General features: G+C 47.9%; 2 protein-coding genes across 4 annotated transcripts in view; one reads left to right on the top strand and one right to left on the bottom strand.

The window, feature by feature from the left end:
* PIGL (phosphatidylinositol glycan anchor biosynthesis class L) overlaps positions 1–13,143 on the top strand; it is a 62,980-nt gene extending 49,837 nt beyond the window's left edge. Inside the window, exons 7-8 of one of the 3 annotated variants that reach the window (XM_059908111.1) lie at positions 852–2,452; positions 3,320–5,119. In XM_059908111.1, coding sequence (XP_059764094.1) covers positions 852–950 — 99 coding nt within the window. In that variant the 3' untranslated portion in view covers positions 951–2,452; positions 3,320–5,119. Of the gene's footprint in view, positions 1–851; positions 2,453–3,319; positions 5,120–12,711 lie in introns of those variants that run through there. The other 2 variants (XM_059908112.1, XM_059908113.1) reach the window with 2 other exon arrangements.
* A 1,397-nt stretch (positions 13,144–14,540) lies between these two features.
* CENPV (centromere protein V) lies at positions 14,541–25,523 on the bottom strand. The gene is made up of 5 exons (XM_059906903.1): positions 25,109–25,523; positions 22,973–23,071; positions 21,694–21,763; positions 15,813–15,927; positions 14,541–14,850 (listed from the first exon to the last, which is right to left on the bottom strand). The coding sequence occupies exons 1-5, from the start codon at positions 25,477–25,479 to the stop codon at positions 14,726–14,728; spliced, it is 780 nt and encodes a 259-aa protein (XP_059762886.1). The 5' UTR covers positions 25,480–25,523; the 3' UTR covers positions 14,541–14,725.
* Between the last annotated feature and the right edge of the window lie 251 nt (positions 25,524–25,774).

Genomic DNA, 25,774 nt, shown 5'->3' with positions numbered 1-25,774 from the left:
TGTTGAAACCATGCTGTGTAATATTCTGCCTGAATATGGCGACAGTTCTCTTTATCAACTTAAAGCTCGCAGTCATCACAGGGGTGTTTACATCTCTAAAGCCACGGATGTTCCGATAGCGAATATAAAATGAGTTTTTTACATAAAGGTTTGCAATGATATTAGCTTAGATTAAAAGCATTAATTATGCTACTTAGAGAAAAACAGGAACCATTTATATAGGTTACATCTAGTTAAATCAGTTGTTATGATCTATTCTGTTTAAAAACTGAGCTACACTAGATCTGAATAACAGGATAACATTTCCCCCACTGTATGGCAAGGAGAGCCAGTACGTATGGGTACTATTCCTTTTCTTCTTCTTCTAAGAGTGACTGTAATTACCCAGCTTAGCTAATCCATAGGAGTCTCGGCACAAAACAGCCCTATATGAGTTATATATGCAGGGTAGTGGAGCCAAGGGATTAAGAATGTAGGCTCCACAATCAACCAGATGGCTCTGGGTTCAATCTCAGCTTTACTACCTCCTTGCTATTTGAGACGGATGAATCAGTTTCCTCATCTGTTAAAAAAAAAAAAAAAAGCAGTAATAATAGTCCTTTACCCACAAGGTTGTTAAATGTTAAACTGAGAAAGTTCTCAGCTGCATCAGCATCCTCTGCTGTTACCACATCGGGTTTCAGGAGACGGGAGGGGGAGGCCAATCCAGAGGGGTTCGAAGGGCATAGCAGAAGCCGGATCAGGCCATAGCTTGCAGTATGTGGGTGGGAGGAGGCCTGAAGGAGCGGAAGCAGAGCGGAAACGACGAACGGCCGGCGCCAGCACTCATGACCGTCCTCTGATTCTTCCAGAAAGCCATGTCCTGCCACCGCAGCCAGCTGCTCTGGTTCCGCCACCTCTACGTGCTCTTCTCCCGCTACATGAGAATCAACTCCCTGCACTTCCTCTGAGCCGGGCAGGGCTCTCAGACCCAAGGAACAGAGAGAAAAACGGCCGGGAGCCCGGGGTGTGTCTGGAGCGACTCATCTCCCGGAGCCAAGGAGATCCCAGCGTAAGGCTGCGTCCCGGGCCCGTCTCCTCCAAGCTGCTCGGCCTCTAAGCAAAGGGAGGCCCCGCAGGCCAATGGGCTGTCCAGACTTGAGCTTCTTCCTCTGGGGAACAAAGCCACAACCACCGGAACACACACCACCCGAGGTCAATAGCCACCCCGCGAGCTTCTCAAGCTCTTGTGTAAGACAATTTACATAACGGCACGATGTATGTCAGCCCCCTAACACAGACACGCAATTGTCATAAATGAATGTAAAGTGCCCTGAAATCCCTTCTTAAATGCACTGTATTTTTACCTTGTTTCCAAAGCGGGCTCATCAGACATAAACACACACAAAAGAATGGTCTATACTGAATTAGTTCAACCATAATTCCTTGGATTTATCTTTGTGGCCTACCTATCAGATTTGAATCTAGGGAAGACATGTCCTTTTAACGGCATACCATCAAATATCTCACTATCAGTCTTTCGGGAGAAGCAGGAAATAGGAAGAGAGATCTGGAGCTTAACACTCAAGAACCTATGTCCTAAAATGGTGCTACAAACAGAAGGGCAGCAAGGGGTCTGGCTTGGAAGCTATTCCGAGTCCAGCTGGTGGTCCAGGAAGTGGCCCAAAGAGGGGAAGCTCCAATTCAGAAAGAGAGAAGACAAACGTGCCGTTACTGGGAACAGAATGGATAGGACAGCCACAAAAATGGAAGAGACTGAGAAAACTATAGGAGATGCTATGCACAGACCAGGGCAACAAAACTGAAAATCGAAAGGAAATGGACGGCTTCCGAGTACATGCTGGACCACCGCCAGACCCTACCGTAATGTCACAGATAGGGTCCGAACACTTCAATCCCATAAAATGCAGGGTTGCATCACTGCAAGATGAATGACAACCAGTTTTTTTAATTTTCCAAGGACTCAGCATCAAGCTTGTGCACCCAAGACCTGAAGGAGGTCAGCGTTCCTGGGCAGGTGGCTGTCCTGCTTTCTTGGCCGATTCTAGGAGTGAGGGAGGGACGCCTGTGCAGCAAGATGCTCGGGACCACACGCATGGCAGCGGTGGGGAGCGGGAGAGGAGCCAGGCTCTGCGAGGGGCTGAGGCTGGCGTGGCGGCTGTCTCCGCCCACTGGAGAGCTGCGCACTGCTCCTTCTGTTGAGCCCTTGCAAAGCAAAAATCGCTCTCCTTAAACTGAGAGAGTCCCATCTGGGGGTCGCCTCCAAACCCCTTTCCACGCCCACCCCCCCCCCAGTACAGCTTTGGCCACCCACATTTGAGAATAGGAACTAGGGAACAAGAACTGGATTATATCCAATGATGGGCACCTTATTAATGGGACTTTACATGACTACAATTGACTTAAAAAGTGAAAGGGAACAGACCCAATAACCACAGAAGAAATTAGAAAGGTAATTATAACAGATTTTTTAAAGATTCCTAGTCTAGATGGTTTTACAGCTATCTAAAAATAATTCCAATATTATTTAGAGCATAAAATAGAAAAGTACTCCAATTCACAGACAAGATAACAAAACATGAAATAGCACCAAAAAAAACCCTGACAATTTTATTTGTGAATATAGATGCAAAAATGTAAAAGAAAATATTAGCAAACTGAATCCAGCAGTGCATCAAAACAATTACTACTCCATGACCAAGTAGGGTATTATTCCAGAATGCAAGAATGGTTCCACTTTGGGAAATCCATCAACATAATTCATTACATCAACAAATTAAGAAGAAAAACCATATTCTTCTATGCATAGGCACTGAAAGATAACAAAATTCAGTCACTATTCCTAATAACAACTTTCAAGAAAAATAGGAAAAAAGAATACAATGTAAATATAATAAACACTATTTACCAAAATCTAGCCCCTAGAACCAAGTGGACAAGGTAGAAAGGTAAGCTGCCATCATCATGATTATCAAGGTTGTTCTGAAGGGTGAAGCTGATGAAGTAGGACAGAACAACAAAATAACTGATAGAAGTATTGGAAGAGACAGCTATGTTTAGAAACCCAAGAGATGTCCATAAAATCTACTAAAATAAATGAGGGAATTTGGTAAGGCAGCTGGATAATAGGTATCTTTACAAAAATCAGTAGACTGTCTTTAATTGGCAATAATGTGACAGAAATGAAAATGGGGGGAAAACTCCCATTCTCATCAACTTCAAGAACTATAAAATACCTAGGAATAAGCTCAACATAAAAGATATAAGATTTGTCTAAATGTTATAATCACTATTAAAATTCCAGCTATCTTTTTTGCAGAAACTGACAAATTGATCCTAAAACAATATGGAATTGCAAGACTCAGAAGCCAAAACAATCTTAAAAAAAGAACAAAGTTGTAAGACTCACATGTCCCAATTTTAAAAACTACTACAAAGACCTAAATGTAAGAGCTAAAACTATACAACTCTTAGAAGAAAACACAAATGTTAATCTTTGTGACCTTGGATTAGGCAACAGTTTCTTAAATATGATACCAACAGCACAAGCAACAAAAGAAAAAATAGAAACCTTTGTACATCAAAGGACACTATCACGAAAGTGAAATGGAGGCTTCCCTGGTGGCACAGTGGTTAAGAGTCCGTCTGCTAATGCAGGGGACACGGGTTCGAGCCCTGGTCCGGGAAGATCCCACGTGCCGCAGAGCAACTAAGCCCGTGCACCACAACTACTGAGCCAGGGCTCTAGAGAGCCTGCGAGCCACAACTACTGAGCCTGCGCGCCTAGAGCCTGTGCTCCACAACAAGAGAAGACACCGCAGTGAGAAGCCTGCTCACAGCAACGAAGAGTCGCCTCTGCTCGCTGCAACTAGAGAAAGCCCACGCACAGCAATGAAGACCCAACGCAGCCAAAAATAAATAAATAAAATAAATAAATTTATTTTTTAAAAAAAGTGAAATGGGAAAAAGTATTGGCAAATCAAATATCTGATAAGGACCTAGTATCCAGAATATATAAACAACAACAAAAAGACAACCTAATTAAAAGATGGGCAAAAGACCTGAATATACATTTATCCAAGATTTTCAAATGGCCAACGAGCACAAGAACATCATTAGTGATTAGGAAAGGCCTATCAAAACCACAATGAGGGGACTTCCCTGTTGGTCCAGTGGTAGAGAATCCGCCTTCTAATGCAGGGGACACGGGTTTGATCCCTGGTTGGGGAACTAAGATCCCACATGTGGCGGGGCAACTAAGCCCGCGTGCCGCAACTAGAGAAGAGAAAAGCCGCATGCCACAAATAGAAGCCCGTGCCACAACGAAAGATCCCGCGAGCCACAACTGAGACCCGGCACAGCCAAAAAAACAAAAACAAAACAAAACAAAAAAATTCAATGAGATACTACTTCACACCCAGTGGAAAGGCAGTGATTAAAACAAACTAACACAGACAACAACAAGTGTTGGTGAGCATATGGAGAAATTGGAACCCTCGAACATTACTGGTGGGAATGTAAAACGGTGCAGCTGCTGTGGAGAACAGTTTCGCTCTTCCTCAGTAACTTAAAGATTTACCATCAGACCCAGCAATTCCAATCCTAGGTATACACCCAAGAAAACTGAATACATGTCCGTACAAAAACTTGTGCGCAAGTGTTCATAGCAGCATTATTCATAACAGCCAAAAAGTGGAAACAACCTAAATGTCCATCAACTGATGAAAAGATAAATATGGCATTTTGTGTATTATTCAGCCATAAAAAGAAATGAAGTGTAGACACATGCTATAGCGAGGATGAACTTTGAAAAACATTACGCTAAGTAAGATAAGCTAGGCACAAAAGGCCACCTACTGTATGAATCCATTTATATAAAATGTCCACAACAGGCAAATCCACAGAGACAGAAAGTAGATTGGTGTTTTCCAGGGGTTGGGGGCGGGGAAAAGGAGTGACTGCTGAGGAGTTGTGGGGATTCTTTTGGGGATGTGCAGTGTTCTGTATTTGGCAGTGGTAAAGGCTGGACAACCTTGTGAATATATAAAAATCGCTGAATTCTACGCATTAAAAGGGTAAATTTTATGGTGCATGAATTATATCTCAATTTGAGAAACAATACTGCATTAAAATGTTCTAGCTTACTCTAAGGATACGCACATGATAAAGCTGGCATCGCTCTCTGAACCTGGTGACACTCACCTTACCTGCTAGCCTAGTAAATACTGCAGAGTACAAATCTTATTTGTACTTTAACCCAGTTTTAGTGCTTACTGCTTTTCTTTTTTTTTTTTATGGGATTATTCCTCTAATATTTTTCTTTCTTTTATTTTTTTTTTCATGCTTTATTTATTTATTTATGGGTGTGTTGGGTCTTCGTTTCTGTGCGAGGGCCTTCTCTAGTTGCGGCAAGCGGGGGCCACTCTTCATCGCGGTGCGCAGGCCTCTCACTATCGCGGCCTCTCTTTGTTGCGGAGCACAGGCTCCAGACACGCAGGCTCAGTAACTGTGGCTCACGGGCCTAGTTGCTCCGCGGCCTGTGGGATCTTCCCAGACCAGGGCTCGAACCCGTGTCCCCTGCATTGGCAGGCAGATTCTCAACCACTGCGCCACCAGGGAGGCCCCACTGCTTTTCTTTTAAATATAGTTTTTAAAAGTTAAAAAAAAATTTAATGCAGGACATAAAACAAGACCTGAATAAATGGAGAACTGTACCACGTTCCCTGATAGAGAGATTTAATATAAAATCCTTACAAAGTTAATAAATAAACTGAATAGCACCAAATATATATAGTATATACAAGTTCCAATTTATAAATTTATATATTTACATGTTATATTCATCAATTCCCATTCTTACAAAGTTAACATATAAATTTAATGTAGTTGCAGTCAGAATCTCAATGGATTATCTCTGGACTTGGATAAAATTATTTTTGAAATATATTAGAAGAGGAGATGTCCAAGAATAGCCAAAATATAAATATTAAAAATAATGCAGATATGGGACCTGCCTTTCTATACATTAAAACTTATAAACCCATTGCAACCAAAACAGTATGATACAAGCAAAGGAGTACACAGATGTTGGACAGAAGAGAAAATCCAGAAACAGATCCAAATTATATGAGCGCTACTGTACAGTAAAGGGGGCATTTTAACTCGGTGGAGAAACATTTAATAAATTGTTTCAGGATGGTTGGTCAGGCATTTGTAAGAAAACAAAGACTCCACACTTTATACCAAGTACAAAAATACACTGTACATGAATTACAGATTTATACATAAAAATCAAAAAAATTAAAATATTGTTTAAGAAACTTGGGAGACTCTAAATGCATATATACCTTGGAATGGGGCAGCCCTTATGAAGCCAGGCTGGAAACTCATAAAAGGAGTAAAGGAAAAAAACAGCTATTTCACAAGTTTCTGAAATTAACAGGTATCACAGATGTGTTAATAGCCCAAATATATAAAGATGGATAAGAAAACATCCCAAAAGAAAAATGGATTAAGGATGGAAAATTCATGAAAGAGGAAATCTAAATGGCCATTAAACAGGAAAAACTATTCAACCTCAGTAGTGGCCAGGGCTACAAATTAAGGCAAAGATGAAAATCTATTTTTCACTGAAGGTGGTGATTGGATTAAAGTAGGAGTTTTCCAGGGAAGAAAATGAAGAAGGCAGAGGACATGAATAGGTCTGCCCCCTCTCTCTCCCTCTCATTCTCTCTCTCTCTCCCTCTCACAAACACACACACACAAAATAAATGTGAAAAAAATCCCACTACTAACTAAAGGAACACAAATTATATGAAAATGCCATTTTCACTTATCTAATTTGCAAAGATGTCTATCAATAGTAACGCCCAGTGTTCTGTAGGTGAGGGAATGGACACATATATGCTGCTGGGGCAAACAGAAGATGGTGGAGTCTTCTGGAAATCAGTACGTCAGAAATCTTTAAAATGTACATATCCCTGGACTCCACGTGCACTTATCCTTGGGAAGTAGAAACTCGTACAAAGATGCACAGATAGTTGTTTGATGTGCAGCACTGATCAGAGAGAAAACAGAATCAAGCAGCTAGAGCAATGATCTCCCAACTTTTGAGTTTTCAGTAATGTATATATTCTAAGTGCACATTATAAAACATACAGAAAAAAAAACTTTAAAGGATAAATAGGAATTCTAACATTTTCTTCCCACCCATAATGGACCACCTTGAGCACTTCCTGGAGGGAGCACACCTTACGCTGGAGACCACCCGACCAGCCTATCGTGTAAAGTCAGTGAATCCTGAGAAAAGTGAGCCAGTCAAACTGTGTGGAGAGACAGACAGAACAGGACATTTATGCTTTTGGGCCCACAAGAGGTCGGGGAGCAGAAACATTGTTCTGGTTTGATCAGAGTGTTAAGGTCTTGGTCAAGTTTGAATCCTACAGGTACCCCTGCCAGGGGCTCCCATCCCTCGTGGACAGTATTACCAGGAAAATCTACATGAAGTGTAGTCAACTTCAGTAATTATAAGCTGGATAACACGTGGTCTGATCCAGTGCCCCTGGGGGGAAGGTCTTGAGGAGTTTGGGAGCAGTGAGGTCTTCAAGGGAAAGGATCCCAGTGATCTACAGGGTTCATCAGAGTCTATGAGCACGGAATTGCTGAGGGTCATTCCTCTACTGATCTAGGTCTACTCCGTATGGATGATCACGGTGGCAGCCTTGCTGCCTGAAAGGAAACCACCAGGAACAGCAGAAACGTGCTCTTCCAGAAGCCGTCTGCCAGCCTGGGCCCCGAGCAACGGCTGTGTCCTAGCGCCAAGGCTGCTCTCCCCGCCCGAGGGGAGCAATGGAGGGAGAGCTGGGGGTCCACAGACCGTCCCTGAGCACCTCCTCAGTCACAAAAGCAGCACTGGTCCGTGACCCGGGCCTTAAAGGGGTGAGGGTTGATTTCAGGAAAGAAAGAATCCTGGGAGAATCCCAGCGCTTGGATTTCCACCCACCACAGCTAGTTGAACTTGTCTTTTGGAAGTTCCTGCCACGTTTAGGACTGTTGCCTTCCTTTATGAATTCAGAAGGTGTACAACAAAGCTGTAACACAGATGCCCTCAGATTCCTCCACGGGGCATGTATGGGACTGTCACGTGACAGGCAGCTTCCTGGCCGCGACCAAAAGGAAAGCGACAGGTGCCAGGCTGCTACCGACAGCATCGAATGTTCCAAGGCACAGTCTTAGCCAGAGCTCCTTCTGGCCGGCATCACACTCTTGCCTTCTCTGAGCCCCAAGCATGTGGGAAAGTACCAACGTCTAAGATGACAGACAGCTCAGGAGGCTGAAGCCGGGAGTCTCCACCCGGGGGCCCGCCCGGTGACCTCACTGCCGAGAGATGCTTCCAGGAGGCTGGCTTAGAAAGTCACCAGAAGCTCAACAGGTAGCCGGATAAAATGTAACATACCAAAGACAACAGCGTTCCTCTCCACCAGCAATAACCAACTGCAAAGTGGAGAAGAGATCCCGTTCACAAGGACGACCAAAAACCATAAGACATCTGGGAATAAACCTAGCACAGAATGCGCCGTCTACACGGCTGCCACATGGAGAACAGCAGGAAGCTTGACAGAGGAGCAGAGAGGAACAAAACCAACTGGTGAGATATCGCACTTTCCCAGAGGATAAAACTAAGTATTGTAAAGAAGCCTGTCCCCGCCCCCCCCAAATTAATTAATAAACTCAGCACGCTCTCAATCAATATATGGCACTCGATACACTAATTCTAAAATTCATCTGGAAGACAAAATAATCAAAAAAGAATAATGAGGAAGATTTATTCTATCAGGTTTTTTAAAGCACATCATTAAACTTTAGGGATTTAAAATGCTTTGGTATCTGTGGGACTATAGAAAAATAAATTTTAAAAAAAAATGTAGGGTCCAGAAACAACCTCATCTAGAACGTGCATTTTAAATCAGTAAGGAATGGATGGATTACTCAGTGGAAGGGTCAGTGCAGTGGTTATCCATTTTGAGGGTGGGGAGCTGAACCCCAACCTCATACCACAGACAAAAATAAAAAATGAAAACCACTCAGAAAAAAAAAATCCAGACAGATTAAAAACAAAACCAAAAAAAGGCACCAAAAAACTATGAGAGCAGTAGAAGAAAATCTAAGTAGTTTATAAGCTCGATAGGAAGGTATTCCCAAACAAGATATAAATCACAAAAGCCAGGAAACAGAAAAGTCTGAATGCCATAAAGGAAAAAAAAAAAAAAAAAAGACTGATAAATTTGAGTGCTTCAAAATCTAAAACCCTAATAAACAGAGAACAGTGAAAAACTGTAAAAGAATATTTGCAAAATTCATCACAGGATTTATATCCTGAACATATAAAGCACCAAAAATTAATTTTAAAAATAGTATCTGAAACACATTATTTACTAATATTTTTTAACACGTGGATGGAAAAGAAAATAGCCCCAAAGAAAAATGGGCAAAGGACGTGATCAAGGAACTTACAGGACAGGGAATAAAAATGGGTCCAAAAACATAAAAGATGCTCAAACTCAGGGTAATCAGGAAAATGGAAACATAAAGAAATGAAACTGTTTTGCCCAACAGATTGGTCACAATTAAAAAGACCGATAACATCAGATGTTGGTGAGGGCACTGCTATTTACAGGGTTCATGGACATTTTAGGGGCTGGTATACACTTTCTGAGGGAAACTGAGCATTTTTAATGTTTAAAATATGCATATCTTCAACCTAGCAATGCATCTTCTATAGCCTCAAATAATACACATGTACAAAGAGGCCTGTAAAAGGATGCTCACTGCCAACACTGACTGTAAAGCAGAAACTGGAAACCCTAATTTGCATTTAAAAAAAAAAGTTAAATAGACTAGACCCATACTCTGCAAATCTATGTAATAGCCAATAATGAGGATTTGTATGTTGACGTGAGATCAAGATGTTACCAAACAAAAATGCAAGTTGCAGAACAAAACGCACAGAATGCCATTTATGTTTTAAAAGAGACACAAAGGACTTCCCTGGTGGCGCAATGGTTAAGGATCTGCCTGCCCAAGAATATACAGTGGGGAAAAGACACCCTCTTCAATAAGTGGTGCTGGGAAAACCGGACAGCTACATGTAAAAGAATGAAATTAGAACACTCCCTAACACCATACACAAAAATAAACCCAAAATGGATTAAAGACCTAAATGTAAGGCCAGACACTATCAAACTCTTAGAGGAAAACATAGGCAGAACACTCTATGACATAAATCACAGCAAGATCCTTTTTGACCCACCTCCTAGAGAAATGGAAATAAAAACAAAAATAAACAAATGGGACCTAATGAAACTTAAAAGCTTTTGCCCAGCGAAGGAAACCATAAACAAGGCGAAAAGACAACCCTCAGAATGGGAGAAAATATTTGCAAATGAAGCAACTGACAAAGGATTAATCTCCAAAATGTACAAGCAGCTCATGCAGCTCAATATCAAAAAAAACAAACAACCCAATCCAAAAATGGGCAGAAGACCTAAACAGACATTTCTCCAAAGAAGACATACAGATGGCCAAGAAGCACATGAAAAGCTGCTCAATATCACTAATCATTAGAGAAATGCAAATCAAAACTACAATGAGGTATCACCTCACACCCGTCAGAATGGGCATTATCAGAAAATCTACAAACAACAAATGCTGGAGAGGGTGTGGAGAAAAGGGAACCCTCTTGCACTGTTGGTGGGAATGTAAATTGATACAGCCGCTATGGAGAACAGTATGGAGTTTCCTTAAAAAACTAAAAATAGAATTACCATATGATCCAGCAATCCCACTACTGGGCATATACCCAGAGAAAATCATAATTCAAAAAGACACATGCACCCCAATGTTCATTGCAGCACTATTTACAATAGGCAGGTCATGGAAGCAACCTAAATGCCCATCGACAGATGAATGGATAAAGAAGTTGTGGTACATATATACAATGGAATATTAGCCATAAAAAGGAACGAAACTGAGTCATTTGTAGAGACGTGGATGGATCTAGAGACTCATAGTGAAGTAAGTCAGAAAGAGAAAAGCAAATATCGTATATTAACGCATGTATGCGTTATGTATACCTAGAAAATTGGTACAGATAAACCGGCTTGCAGAAGTTGAGACACAGATGTAGAGAACAAACATATGGACACTAAGGGGGGAAAACCGCGGTGGGGTGGGGATGGTGGTGTGCTGAATTGGGCGATTGGGATTGACATGTATACACTGATGTGTATAAAATTGATGACTAATAAGAACCTGCAGTATAAACAAACAGACAAACAAAAAAACAACTAATACTAAACTTTCTTTGGGTTATTTGTATGGAAATATGTTAATATAGATGTTTCAGACATTACATGAAATTTCTAAAAATCTTATATGTTCTGGTATAATGTTATGTCATAATTCTAGTTATTACTTTAAAATGTATATCTCAGAAATAACTAAATTTCCTTGTCAATTGCATTATTATGAACTTTCATCAAATCTTTAACCGTGGTCATTTTTAAGTCTTTTGTCATTTACAGACAGTTCTGGGTGTACTCTGATGCTTTTGCAAATATGTTCCTATAAAAGGGTTTCATCTTCAAGGAATTCATGGAAAAGACTCTGACAAGTACAGGTTTCTGGTAACTGACTATACTGCTGAACTGAATGAATAAGCATTTTCAGAACTCTAATGGAAAACTGATGAATTCATAAAAGTGCTAACAAAAGATCAAGATGAAAAAAAAATTAATTACATGGGACTGAGTGAACTGATGAGGATGATTATAATTTTTGTGACTTTCTGTTTGAATTAAAAAAAAAAAAAAAATTCCCACAAGGACTCAGAGGCAAAAAATATACAAATCAATTTTCACTGCAAAGTAAAGGAGCTGTTACAGTGGAGGATTACTGGACTGAATGTCAATATTATGACATAGTATGAGTGTGTTTCGTGTTTGGTAATTGCAATAATTGTTGCTTTTGTTGTGGTCATCCACTTACAATGCTTGGTGTCAGTTTATTTATGTCTTGTAAAACTAAAATACAGTGTGTGTGTGTGTGTGTGTGTGTGTGTGTGTAAAAAAAAGTCATGTACCACAATGTTCATTGCAGCACTATTTATAATAGCCAGGACATGGAAGCAACCTAACTGTCCATCAACAGATGAATGGATAAAGAAGATGTGGCACATATATACAATGGAATATTACTCAGCCATAAAAAGAAACGAAATTGAGTTATTTGTAGTGAGGTGGATGGACCTAGAGTCTGTCATACAGAGTGAAGTAAGTCAGAAAGAGAAAAACAAATACCATATGCTAACACATATGTATGGAATCTAAAAAACAAAAGAAAAAAATGGTCATGAAGAACCTAGGGGCAAGACGGGAATAAAGACACAGACCTACTAGAGAATGGACTTGAGGACATGGGGAGGGGAAAGGATAAGCTGAGACAAAGTGAGAGAGTGGCATGGACATATATACACTACCAAACGTAAAACAGATAGCTAATGGGAAGCAGCCACATAGCACAGGGAGATCAGCTCGGTGCTTTGTGACCACCTAGAGGGGTGGGATAGGGAGGGTGGGAGGGAGGGAGACACAAGAGGGAAGAGATGTGGGGATATATGTATATGTATAACTGATTCACTTTGTTATAAAACAGAAACTAACACACCATCGTAAAGCAATTATACTCCAATAAAGATGTTAAAAAGAAAGAGAAAAGGCAGTCCACAAAAAAAAAAAAAAAAAAGAATCCACCTGCCAATGAAGGGGACACAGGTTCGAGCCCTGGTCCAGGAAGATCCCACATGCTGCGGAGCAACTAAGCCCGTGCGCCACAACTACTGAGCCCGCGCTCTAGAGCCCGCAAGCCACAACTACTGAGCCCAGGTGCCACAACTACTGAAGCCTGTGCGCCTAGAGCCCGTGCTCCACAACAGGAGAGGCCACTGCAGTGAGGCCCACGTACCACAACGAAGAGTAGCCCCCGCTCGCTGCAACTAGAGAAAGCCCGCGTGCAGCAACGAAGACTCAATGCAGCCAAAAGTAAACAAATAGATAAATTTTAAAAATAAAATAGTATTAAAGAGACACAAAACTCTGTGTTTTATATATCGTTGCAAGAGGGAAGGCAGGTCAGAGGGGACATTCACTACACCAGGATATACTCCTGTTTCACCCATACAACTTTTTACCAGCTTCTTCCAACCGGCTGTCAGCTGACATGGTGACCACACGGAAGCCCAGTCAGTGCGTCTGTATTTCCTCTCCTCGCCTCTTTTTCTGGTCTATTCTATGTCCCAGATCATTTCATGATTCACCTTCCTAAAGCAAAGAACAATTATTTATTAGGCGTTTGCCTTTATGTATATACCCAGCATTTGGTAATGGAAGAATGCTTTAGGAAAGCATCTTGTAATAAAAAGCACTGATTATAACAGGAAGTGACATGAGACACAGAGAGTGGGGACAGGGAACCAGTCAAAAGGCTTCCCAACGTCTGTAAGATAAAGACCCAGGACCGTCTGCAGCCGTCGGCTTCGACGTATTTTTCTGACCCACTGCTTCTTCCCACCACAAGCCTCCAGAGTGACCTGGCTTTACCCTGTGCCCGGACCTCTGTCCACAGCTACTTCTCCCTTCTCTCTTCCCAAATCTTGCTTCCTTTCAAAACACAGGCTCAAAGGTGTTATTTATGGGTAGAGGGGCTCAGTTGTGCAAGATGAAGAGCCGTGGAAATCGGAGACACAAAAACATGAATGTACTCAGCACTGCTGAGCTGTGTGCTAAAAATGGTGAAGATGGTCAAGTTTATGTTATGTGTATTTTACCACAACTGGGACAAAAAAGAAGAAATCAGAAGCTGATTTACCTCTCAAAAAAAAAAAAGGCTCCGGGCTTCCCTGGTGGCGCAGTGGTTGAGAATCTGCCTGCCAATGCGGGGGACGCGGGTTCGAGCCCTGGTCTGGGAAGATCCCACATGCCGCGGAGCGGCTCGGCCCGTGAGCCACAATTGCTGAGCCTGCGCGTCTGGAGCCCGTGCTCCGCAACAAGAGAGGCCGCAATAGTGAGAGGCCCGCGCACCGCGATGAAGAGTGGCCCCCGCTTGCCACAACTAGAGAAAGCCCTCGCACAGAAACGAAGACCCAACACAGCCATACATACATACATACATACATACATAAAAAGAATGTAAGCAGACAAGAATAGCATTAAAAAAAATAATAATTAAAAAAAAAAAAAAAAAAAAAAAGGCTCCAATCACACTCCCCGCAGGTTTCCTAGACGCTCGTTCTCTTCCCAGCTCGGTGGCCCGCGATCATTCACCACGGCGCGTTTCTAACAGCCCCTAAGTTTGTCTCCTGACCCCTCCTCCCTCCCGACGTGGCTGCAGGCGCCAGAACAGTACTCAGTAAACACCTGCCGCTCAGTGACTGGCCTCAGCAGCGAGGTCAACGTCCAGAGAAAATGATAAACCGCAGTAACCGCTTTAGTGTTAAAAATATTTATTTTTCTAAAAGATCACACAAAAGTCGGGAAGAGATAGAAGGGTGTCAGCTAGCCTATGTCAAAATCTGAGCCGAGGGAGGACAGGAGCTGCCTGGAGACACTGGGGCCGGAGCCGACCGCGGAGACGGGGCGGCCGGGGCCCCCGCGCGGGACGGGGCAGGGGCTCACTCCTTAGACATGCTCTTGATGGTCTTGTGCTCCTTGATGGCCTTCTCCCAGTCGCTGCCGTTGAACTCCTCGACCACCACGCTGCGCACGGTGCCCTCGTCCAGGCAGTGGGGGGCGATCCCTACAGGGAAGCCAGGGGGGCGTGAGACCCAGCAGCGGGCTGGCTCTCAGGCCAACCCAGCCCGCAGGTGTTGCGGGAGGCGGGCTCTCCGAGGGGCCCTGCGCCCCGCCCCTGGCCCACTCCCCCCATCTCTCAGATGGGGGCCAGGGACTCGCGGCTGGGCCTCCCTCAGTACCAAGTTGGGAGGACAAAGGCTGGGGAGGCCTCGAGCCCAGAGCCACCTCTGCCCGGCAGCCTGGAGGCTTCACACGCCTGGTCCAGGGCTCGGAGGGACAGCTTTCTGAGCATTAAACACCGCCCCATCCGTACAGGAAGGTCAGCAGGAAAGACTCTCCGTGTGACAGATGGGGAGCAAACAGGAGCTGCTACGGGGAGAACGGGGGGGGGGGGCAGGGGTGACGTCACGCGCTCCGCCCGCCACCCTCCCCAAGGCTCGAGGCTGTCGCAGCCGCCCCACTGCAGCTCTGGAGGCTGCGTCTCTGCGGGGCCGGGATTCCAGGAGCTTCCTCCACGGCTACGTCCCACCCGATTCGCACGGCGGCTGGTGTCATTCTCGACAACTGTCTAAGGTGGGACGGTCTGCCCCCAGATCTAAGGAGGACCCGAAGACGGGCTTGGGGTTTCCGTGCTTGTGTTTGAACAAACCCAATTTTGTAACTGGCATCATCCCTGCTCCTCACTCCCTCTCCCGCCCCCCGGCCCCCGGCCTCCCCCCGGCCTCCTCTACCCTCCACGTCAGCCCCAGCAAAGTCCAGCTCGCTCGGCGGCAGGAAACGCGAGTCGGGGTCCGGGTGGTCTCGGAAGGGCCAGGAGAGAGCTCTGCTGGTGAGCCCCGTTCCTCACCCACGTGTGAGGGGCCTGGCCGGGCAGGAGGCAGCCTGTGACACCAGCGCGCCCCCCCAGGCTTCCCATCCGCGTGGCCGCAGGGCGTCGGTGCCCCGAGCTTGGCCCCCTTCACTCACCGAAGCCTCCGGGGTTGGAGCGGGGAGAATAAAAGCTCTGGACGCCGCACCTCTTACAGAAGGTGTGCTGCGCCTTGTGGGTGTTGAAGGTGTATGTGGTGATGCTCTCGGCTCCCTGAGGGACACAGACAAGGCGCTTCAGTCGTCGTTTACAAAGACAAGTCGTGCAAAAGGCTCAGTGGGGAAACCCTCTCGCCAGGCTCCCGGGGTCACGTCCAACCTGAGGTCGGGGCCCCACGTGCACGGCCCAGAGACCCGTCAGCCTGCAGTGTGACAGCTCAGGGCTTCTCCCTGGTCAGCTGCACACACACACCCCGGCCTCGAGCTTGTCCTGCATCCCCGGCCTAAACGGGGGGGGGCGTCAGCCGAGGGACTGGGTCCCCGTGTCCCCAAACGGCACCACTCAAGGTCCTAAGAACACACTCACTGGACTCAAATGCATCTACAAAGGACCAAGTAGGAGAGAACATCTGCCAGACGTCACAGGCTAATTTCCTTAATGGAGAACACAAACGGGAAACTGGTCAGAGGACGTGAACAGACAGTTCAGAGAAATGGGGAAAACAAATCTCTCTTTAACCTGTGACATGATAACCACACTCACAAACTGCAATGAGGTATTTTTCACTGTCGGGGCAAAAATTAAAAAGTGAGCTACAATATCAAAAAAACAAACAACCCAATCCAAAAATGGGCAGGAGACCTAAACAGACATTTCTCCAAAGAAGATATACAGATGGCCAACAAACACATGAAGAGATGCTCAACATCACTAATCATTAGAGAAATGCAAATCAAAACTACAATGAGGTATCACCTCACACCGGTCAGAATGGTCATCATCAAAAAATCTACAAACAATAAATGCTGGAGAGGGTGTGGAGAAAAGGGAACCCTCTGGCACTGCTGGTGGGAATGTAAATTGATACAGCCACTATGGAGAACAGTATGGAGGTTCCTTAAAAAACTAAAAGTAGAACTACCGTACGACCCAGCAATCCCAATACTGGGCATATACCCTGAGAAAACCATAATTCAAAAAGAGTTACGTACCACAATGTTCATTGCAGCTCTATTTACAATAGCCAGGACATGGAAGCAACCTAAACGCCCAACGACAGACGAATGGATAAAGAAGACATGGCACATATATACAATGGAACATTACTCAGCCATAAAAAGAAACGAAACTGAGTTATTTGTAGTGAAGTGGATGGAGCTAGAGCCTGTCACACAGATTGAAGTCAGAAAGAGAAAAACAAATATCGTATGCTAACACATATATATAGAATCAAAAAAAAAAAAAAGGTTCTCATGAACCTAGGGGCAGGACAGGAATAAAGATGCAGACGTAGAGAATGGACTTGAGGACACGGGGAGGGGGAAGGGTAAGCTGAGATGAAGTGAGAGAGTGGCATGGACATATATACACTACCAAGTGTAAAATAGATAGCTCGTGGGAAGCAGCCCCATAGCACAGGGAGATCAGCTCCGTGCTTTGTGACCACCTAGAGGGGAGGGATAGGGAGGGTGGGAGCGAGACGCAAGAGGGAGGGGCTATGGGGATATACGTATGCATATAGCTGATTCACTTTGTTATACAGCAGAAACTAACAGAACATTGTAAACAATTATACTCCAATAAAGATGTTAAAAATAAAACACAACACCTTAATATAAGCCTAAGGTATATGCGTATTATAGGTAATTGAAAGTTGTAGTTAATTTGAGGGCTAATACAATTTTTACGTTTAAAAAAAAAATAAATGGGCTTCCCTGGTGGCGCAGTGGTTGAGAATCTGCCTGCCAATGCAGGGGACACGGGTTCGAGCCCTGGTCTGGGAAGATCCCACATGCCGCGGAGCAACTGGGCCCGTGAGCCACAACTACTGAGCCAGCGTGTCTGGAGCCTGTGCTCCGCAACAAAAGAGGCCGTGACAGTGAGAGGCCCGCGCACCGCGATGAAGAGTGGCCCCCGCTCGCCACAACTAGAGAAAGCCCTCGCACAGAAACGAAGACCCAACACAACCAAAAATAAATAAATAAATAAATAAATAAATAAATTTAACAAAAAAAAAAAAAAAACAGGGAGCTAACTCGATATCGCGTGTGTAGAGAAACATTCACTCGGATACGAGTCACGGGAATGTAAATCCATAAATTTGGTAACGTCTACTAAAATTTTAAAATGCAGGGACGTCCCTGGTGGTCCAGCGGTAAAGAATCTGCCTTCCAATGCAGGGGACGCAGGTTCAATCCCTGGCTGGGGAACTAAGATCCCACATGCCTCGGGGCAACTAAGCCCATGCACCGCAACTACAGAGCTTGTGCACCACAACTAGAGCTGACACGCTGCAACTCCTGGGCCCACGCATTCTGGAGCCCGCACGCCACAACTAGAGAGAAGCCCGCGTGCAGCAACGAAGACCTGACACAGCCAAAAAAATAAAATATTTAAAAAAAAAAAAAAAGATTTTAAAATGCACATATTCTTTAACACAGCAATTCCACTTCTAGAAATGTATCCTGCAATTAAAATTCCGTATTTTATCCAATGACATGTATGTAGATGTTAATGCAGCATTTGTAAAGGCTAAACGTTAGAAACTCTGAAACTGTCCATCAACAGAAGACTGGTTAAAGCAATCATGGACGGGCATAAAAATGGAATCTCAGCAAGTTTTGGAAAAAATAAGGCAGTTCTACTTACAAATACTACTAGGAAACAATCTCCAAGGTTACAAAGTTAAGTGCAAAGGCAAGGTTTAAAACAATTTGTATAGCATACTAACACTCCTATTTTTAAAAAGCATACATACATCCTGGCATATGCTTTTAAAGAAAGCAGCAGTTTCTCTCCAGGGAGACACTGGGGGCTGAAGGGTCAGAGCTTTATTACGGGTCTTCCCCGGCCACCACGGGAGACAGGCCCTCAGAGCTGCATCGAAAGACTGTTCCCAGGGGGGCCTCTTCTCACCCCACAGGGAGGCCGAAAAGAACAGCCAAGGGGTCCCAAACCTTGCAGAGTTATCTGAGCGTACGCCTTCCCCCAGGAAACCCTCGGGAGGCCTGAGAAGCCGGCTCGCAGCCTCCTGGACCTCATTCAGCACGAGGGCCCACTGGTGACACGCAGACCCCGTCCCATAGTGTCCACATGTCCACCTGCCTGACCCCCACCCCGCTGGCCGCTGCAGCGCGTGGTCCATCGTCATGACGCTGCTATACGCTCACCCTCCCTGCTCGTTTCTTCTGTCTTCCTGCCCAATGAGAAATCACCAGTGTCCACCACGTGACAAACCTAACGGTTACTTCTCCTGACCCCCGGATTCTCGTCCCTCTGAACCTGGCCCTCGGTACCACTCCCTCCGTTCTGAGGACACCCCGCCCTGCAGGCTCCTCCTCCCTCCCCACCGGCCGTCCTTCCCGGGCCCCCTCCGCTCCGCTCCCTGTACGTGCTGGGTCCCGGGCCCCCGCGTGTTTGGCTGCACCGTCTGCCCAGCTGCCCTCACCCCACGACTCCAGACACACGTGCGTGCGGCTGCCCGCCCCCTGGCTCCGCCTCTGTCGGCGCCCACGACGCTTCACCTCAACCTTCTCAAGAAGGATCTGAGTCCAGCACCCTCCGCGCCGGCTTCTCCCCCAGGACCTGGCGTCTCCAGGCGACCGGCCGCTCGGAGGCCCAACCTCCTTCTCCGCTCTTCACACCCCGTCCTTCCTCTCGAGCAGCGGCTCTCAGCGTGTGGTCCCAGGACCAGCCGCGTCACCGTCACCTGAGAACTTGCGAGAAACGTCCATCTTGTGCCCACCCCGCCCCCCAAGACCTGCACAGTCAGGAGGGGGCCCAGCGACTTGTCTAACGAGCCCTCCGGTGGCCGTGCACACCCTGGACTCCGAGAACCATCCGCTCCAAAACACACCTCCAATGACCACTGTCTGCCCGTCCCCACGACTGCCACCCTCTCCCGGCCGCCCCCTGCCTCCGTACTCACCTCCTCACCATCCGCTCTGCACGTGGCGGCCACCGCGTGCTTTTCCAACACTGAAGCACATCTCGTCCCCGCCCCGCTTAAAACCCTCCCCAGGCTTCTCTCTCCAGAGGACAAAACCTGCCTCCTCATCCGCTCCGGCCTCTCTCCAGCCCCAGCTCGGTCCGCTGGTTCACCTCCACCCTGCGGCCACCCTCCGGCCACGAGGGCCACCGTGCAGCTCCTCGGACACGCCGAGCGGCCCCCTGGCGCCGTGCCCGCCCCGTGCCCAGGGCCCCCACGCCTCGGCCATCGAAGCGCCAGCGGGGCCTGCCTAGCCGCCAAGACTCGCCACTGGCCAGCCTCCGTCACGCTGCCCCGCTCCGACCCTCCACAGGGCACTTCCGGGCCTCGTCCTATTCCTCCGTCTCCCCCATGAGGCGTGAGATCCCAGGGACAAGGGCCTTGTCTGCCACGACAGCTGCGGGGTTGCAGTGGAACGGAGCCTGGCACACAGCAGCTGCCCCATAAACACTGCTGAATCAAGGAAGGAGGTTTGTACTTAAAGAACAAACGGAAAACTGCTCTCTCCTTCACCAGGCCAGGCGGAAGAAGAGAGCGGTGCTCGAGACGCCAGGGCGACGCCGGAGCAGGCCCACGGGGGTGGGATGGCGGGGCGCTGCCAACTCCGAGGCCGCGAGCCCCCGGCCACCCGCGTGTCTTCGGGAGCCGCCTGTCTTGCGGGGCTGGGGCCACAGCCTCCAGCTGGCACCCGAGGGGGGCTCGCGGGAAAGACGAGGGCAGATCCGCTGCCCGCCGGCGCTCCCACCCCGACCAGACGCCCACCCCAGGATCGAGGGCAGACACAGACAAGGAGCCACCCTGGCCCGAAGCGTCTGGAATTAAATCTCAGATTTTCCTCCCAGACACTCACCAAGGGGCCACTGGATGCCGAGGCCCCGGGGCCAGGAGCGCAGACTCGACCAAAGGTGGTTCCGGGAAGCCCTCCCGACCCGCCACGCACAGCGCACTACGCCCAAGGCGAGGCGTCTGTCGGCCCCGTTGGGGCAACGGGAGCGGAGGACCGGCCAGAGCCCCGCCCCGCCCCCCCGGAGCAAAGCACTCCGAAGCTTTTAAACGTTTGTGTTCTCTGACCGGAGATTTTACTTGCAGGAGAATTGATCCAAAGAAATAATGTCTAAACTATCAAAGATTTATACACAGGGAGGTTTACGACAGCACTGCACTCAACCTATAAGTTCAAACGTAGAAGGTCGCTCGTGGTACATTCACGCAACGAAATATGCTACAGACACAGCAAGAAACGTATAAGTAAACTACGAAACAGTTGTAGGCGCGGGGAGAGGCCAGGGGCCTGAGGGCCAGTGGAGGGGAGGCCTTTCACCGTGTATGTATCTACTCTGTACTTTGCAAATCCGGTACCAAGCACAAAAAATTCCCCCAAATACTAAAGTTAAAAATCTTTTCAATCATTTATTTTTCATCGGGAAATGATAAAAGTCAGTTATAAAGCAGATAAAAAGGTAAAATTCTACCTTGATAAAAACATACACGATTTATTTAGATGTATTCATCCACGTCCAAAATAACACGCAAGGATATTCAGCAGAACACAACCAGTGGTTACCTTTGATTGACAGGATTTGGGTGATCTTATTTATTTTTGATTCTCTGTGTTTGTACATGTTTCCACTGTAATATCAAATATATATCCAAAAATACTGGCTTGGCCAAAAAGTTCGTTCGGGTTTTTCCATAACATCTCACGGAAAAACTCAAACTTTTTGGCCAACCCAATATAAAGGGGGGAATGAAAGCTGGGTGACAGGGGAAAACATACGGCCCGGGAGGCCCCCTGCGCCTGGCACCCTGTAAGCCCCACTCACAACACTCACCTTGAGGAGCTTGAAGCGAGAGGCCGGAACAATGAAGTGTCTATTCTGCTTCTTCTTGCAAATGCTGCAGCTACAGCAAGACAAGAGCAGACCCCAGACTGTGAACGACCACCTGCACCCTCTGAGTTCCCCCGGGGGCCCAACCTGCCCCATCCCAGGAGCCAGCTGACCCCTGAGGTGAAGCCCCTTGCAGCACCGTTCCAGGAAGGGCAGCTGGGGCAGGCGGGCCAGCGGCCTGGGGCCTCTGCTCCGCGTGTGCAGGAGGGCCCGCGGGTCCCACAGCCAGCAGTGCAGGCCACGCCCCCCTCAGGAAACCAGGACGCGGAGAGCCACACTCCTGCCGCCCACCCCTGGCTTACTACGGTGAAGGGAACTGCTGGCTTCTGGAGACAGTAGAAAACAAGCATCAGGCAGAGCTACGACCTTCTGCCCCTGGGGTATCCTCACCAGAAACGGACAAGGAAGCTTAGGTTTCCCTCTGTCCTCATCTGCACGTCACAGAAAGCCCAGGGCCACGTCAAACAGGTCCTCAGAATCACATCCTCAGAATTAAATATAAGTGTCCCCCCCACTCCGTTTTAGTCCACCTTCTAAAAAACTCTAATTTCATGTAAAATCCTCTAACAACTTACTCCAGGGGCTGCTTCAATCTGGACCGCACTGCTTAGTAGCAGGGTCAGCTCCCCGTGGGAGGAATTCCACGGTACTTTCTTATTTATTCTTCACATATAATTCAGGCACCACAGCACCAAGGGACAAAAGGACTGGATACTGTTGCATAATCAGTTACACACCAACTGCCAGTCAGAGGTCAGAGCCTGGAGACCCTGTTCTATCACAAGGCCCGGGAGGTGCTGACAGCAGGCGCTCCACCGATGCTGGCAGCACTGCCTGCCTCACCTGGAGCAACGGGGCCAGGTGGCCTGGGGCATGGCACGCTTCCAGGGGCGCACGCCCTCACCTCACCTCACCTCACCCAACTCCCGAAGACTCCGCTCAAGGCCTTTCATTCAGTGCCCAGCCGGACGGTCTCTGGGGAAGCAGTCCCACCACCAGCCCCCCGCCCCTGCACCGGTGTCTCTGGGGCACTCTGCTGGGCACAAGTCGAGGGCCCTGCTCCACATCCCCTGGGGCTGTGCTGCAGGACTGAGCTGTGTCACACACAGCAGGCTGTTCTTTTTAGCCTCCCCCCACCCCCGTCTTTAAAACTTTTTCCATTAATGAAAACATCTAACACAACTTCTAACGTCTAAGCAACTTGGGAAGAGAAAACACTCACTTGCAGTCAAAGATGTGCAGGTCTGCGGAGGCCCAGACTTCAAAGCGAACCGCCCCACAGTGGCAGCCTCCTGTGTGTTTCACCAGGCCCTGGTATTCACTGGAGGGAACACAAATCAGGAAGATGAGGGTTTCTGAATAGTCAGGCCATGGTTGAAAGAAAGAAGCAAGATGGGACAGAAGTCTTTATGGGACAACCAGACGCATTCCTGCTTCTGAGGAGGCACTGTCAGTTCTCTAAAAGGATTCAGTACCTTCTTTGTCTGTGAGCTCTCTTTTTTCCACTTCTATTTTGTTAAGTCGTAAAATAAAGCATTCCAAAGTATGGAAAAAAGAGAATTGGGTGGAGGATCCTAATCCAGCCACCCGAACGTTTTTATTTACATGGCAAATACTCATTAAGATTTTTTACGAGCGAGGCACTGGGGAGAAGGCAGTAAACAAGATACAGCAGATGTGGTCCTGGCCTTAGGGACCTGGAGCAGCCATCAAACAAATTAACTGAATATTTACATGACTTGTGATAAAGGCATACAGGCTGCCATGAAAAAGAAAGGAGACCTGACCGAGTCTGGAGAAAGTTAACAAAAGGCTCCTGTAATTCTGCTGTATTCTCCTCCGGTATTTTGCATATACGTGGCTTTTTACAGAGCTATCCGTACACATTACGTACAACTTTAATCTTTTTAAAACTTATAAGTCAGGCCCTTCATTGAACATTATTAAGATTTGATAAATATCATCCAACTGTTTTCCAAAAGGGCTGAACACTCTTATCAGTAATAATTGAGAAAACATTTCACTGAATCGTCTCAAGCAATAATTACAGGAAAAATAGCTCTCTGCAGTCTTATTTTGCATTTATTTGGTTACCAAGACTGAATGCTTTTTCACGTTTCTGTACAAGTTGACTCCGTTAATTTGATGTACTTTTTTCTGCAGACACAAATAATGCTTACGGTAAAAAACGCAAACATTACAACATTTGATAATGTAAAAAATGAAAGTCTCTTAAGTCCTAACACCCAGAGGGATCCACAGTTAACTGTTTGCTCTATGTTCCTGAGACTATTTTCCGTACAATAATGTTTTAACAATAACAGCGATTATTGTTTAATATATTCTTTTTAATTTACTGAGTTTTGGTTTTTTAACAAATGTATGTAACTTGCGCCAATCTGATAGGTTTTAAAAAATCTCATCTTTTCATGTCAACTTTTAAAAATCTTTTTCTTGGCCATTTATCAGTTTGTTTTAAAGTATAAATTCAAACTTTCGTTCTACGTTTCTGACATCTTTATATTCCCCACACTGAGCAGTAGCTGGCACACCTTAGCTCAAAAACACTGAATGATGTATACTGAAAAATGTTCAGCCTATAGTCCAAGATGATGAACCAAAAAGTAAAGCACACGGAAAACCCAATATTCCATCTCTAAGACTCGTCCTAATGAAGAGAATTTCTTACGGAACAAAGACAAAGGAACATTTTTGTTCAAGAAAAGGAGTAATCCTCAGGTTGCTATGCAATTGTTAGGTTGCTTTGTTTTCTCTGAGGTTTTCTAGCATAAGACGACTGATTCTGAGATATTTAGGGCGCTAAACTACTTCTCGGTAGCACAACTGTGCTACGGGGTAGGGGCCCCGTCTGGAGACGACGAGGCGCCCCCAAGAGCTAACAGCTCACTGCGAGCTCCACGGACCCTCCGAAGTCCTCCTCCGGCCGCCGGGGAGCCAGGGGTCCTCACCCCGCGGCGGCAAAGCCGGGGGACGCGGAGCCCCGGCCCTCGGGCGCCCGCGGCGGTTCCGAACCCGGGCGGCCCGCGCTCTCCTCCCCGCCGCCCGGCTCCGCGCAGGGCGCGCGCAGTAACAGGGGCCACCGGCCTCCCGGGCGGCTCCGAACTGTCCCAGCGCCTCTCACCCCGGCCCTGCCCCCCCCACCCCAGCCGCTCTCCAAACACACGTGCGCAAACACAAAAGCGGCTCGGGGACCGGAGAGCCGGAACGACCCTCTTCGCGGGAAGGCCGCCGCCTTGGCGCGCGGCGCTGGCCGAGCGGGGAGGCCTTTGTCCGGCCGGTGCGCGGCTCGGGCGCCGCGGGGACGTTACAGGCGCCGGCCCGACCGCGCCGCACTCACTAGGTGTCCAGCAGCAGCTTGGCGGCGCCCTCGAAGCTGAGCCTCTGCCGCTTCTGGAACGTCTCCCAGCGCTCCCGCTGCTCGCCCAGGTCCAGCTCGGACGCCGAGGGCGCCGCGGGCGGAGGCGGGGGCAGCGGCGGCTCCGGCGGCGGCTCTCCGGGGCCCGCCTCCTGCGCCCGAGGCGACGACTGCGGCCGCCGCTTGGCCGACGGCTGCCTCGCCGCCGCCCGGCTCCCGCCCCCGGCCTGGCCCGCGGGTCTCCGTGCGCGGTCGGCGCCGGGGGCCGAGGCGGCGGCCGCGGGGGCCCTGGAGACCCCGGACCGCTTCTGCCCGCGTGGCTTGGCCGCCGCGCCGCTTCTCGCCCGCCGCATGGCTCCCGCACCCTGGCGCGCAGGCCTCTCCGCCGCGCGTTCCCGTTCCGCCGCGCGCCCGCTGCGCCCCGCGCGCGCCCGCCGCCCGCGCGCCCGCTGCCCCGTCTGGGCAGGGGGCGCTGCGCCCGCCTGCCCCGCCCGGCCCCGGCCCCCTCCCCGACCCCCTCCCCGACCCGCTCCTGGCCACAGCTCAGCGCACCCACCCCGCCCGCCCGCCGCGGGGCCCACACCTGCGTCGCTCCGGCCGGCAGGCCTTGCGGGACCGCGCCTCTGGCCTCGGCTCCCGACACGCGGA

Source organism: Balaenoptera ricei, chromosome 20 (assembly GCF_028023285.1).
Source record: "Balaenoptera ricei isolate mBalRic1 chromosome 20, mBalRic1.hap2, whole genome shotgun sequence".
In the NCBI taxonomy this organism is placed as follows: Eukaryota; Metazoa; Chordata; class Mammalia; order Artiodactyla; family Balaenopteridae; genus Balaenoptera; species Balaenoptera ricei.
Note: the sequence above shows the minus strand (reverse complement) of the source record. Positions and strands in the feature narration are given on the sequence as shown.

What these genes read in the sequence shown, in the direction of transcription:
- CENPV (XM_059906903.1), bottom strand. Translation starts at nt 25,479, where the DNA reads ATGCGGCGGGCGAGAAGCGGCGCGGCGGCCAAGCCACGCGGGCAGAAG. An exon ending in AAGCTGCTGCTGGACACCTA is followed by an intron (nt 23,072 to 25,108) that starts GTGAGTGCGGCG and finishes TGTTCCCTCCAG; the next exon opens with TGAATACCAGGGCCTGGTGA. An exon ending in CTCGCTTCAAGCTCCTCAAG is followed by an intron (nt 15,928 to 21,693) that starts GTGAGTGTTGTG and finishes TGTGTCCCTCAG; the next exon opens with GGAGCCGAGAGCATCACCAC.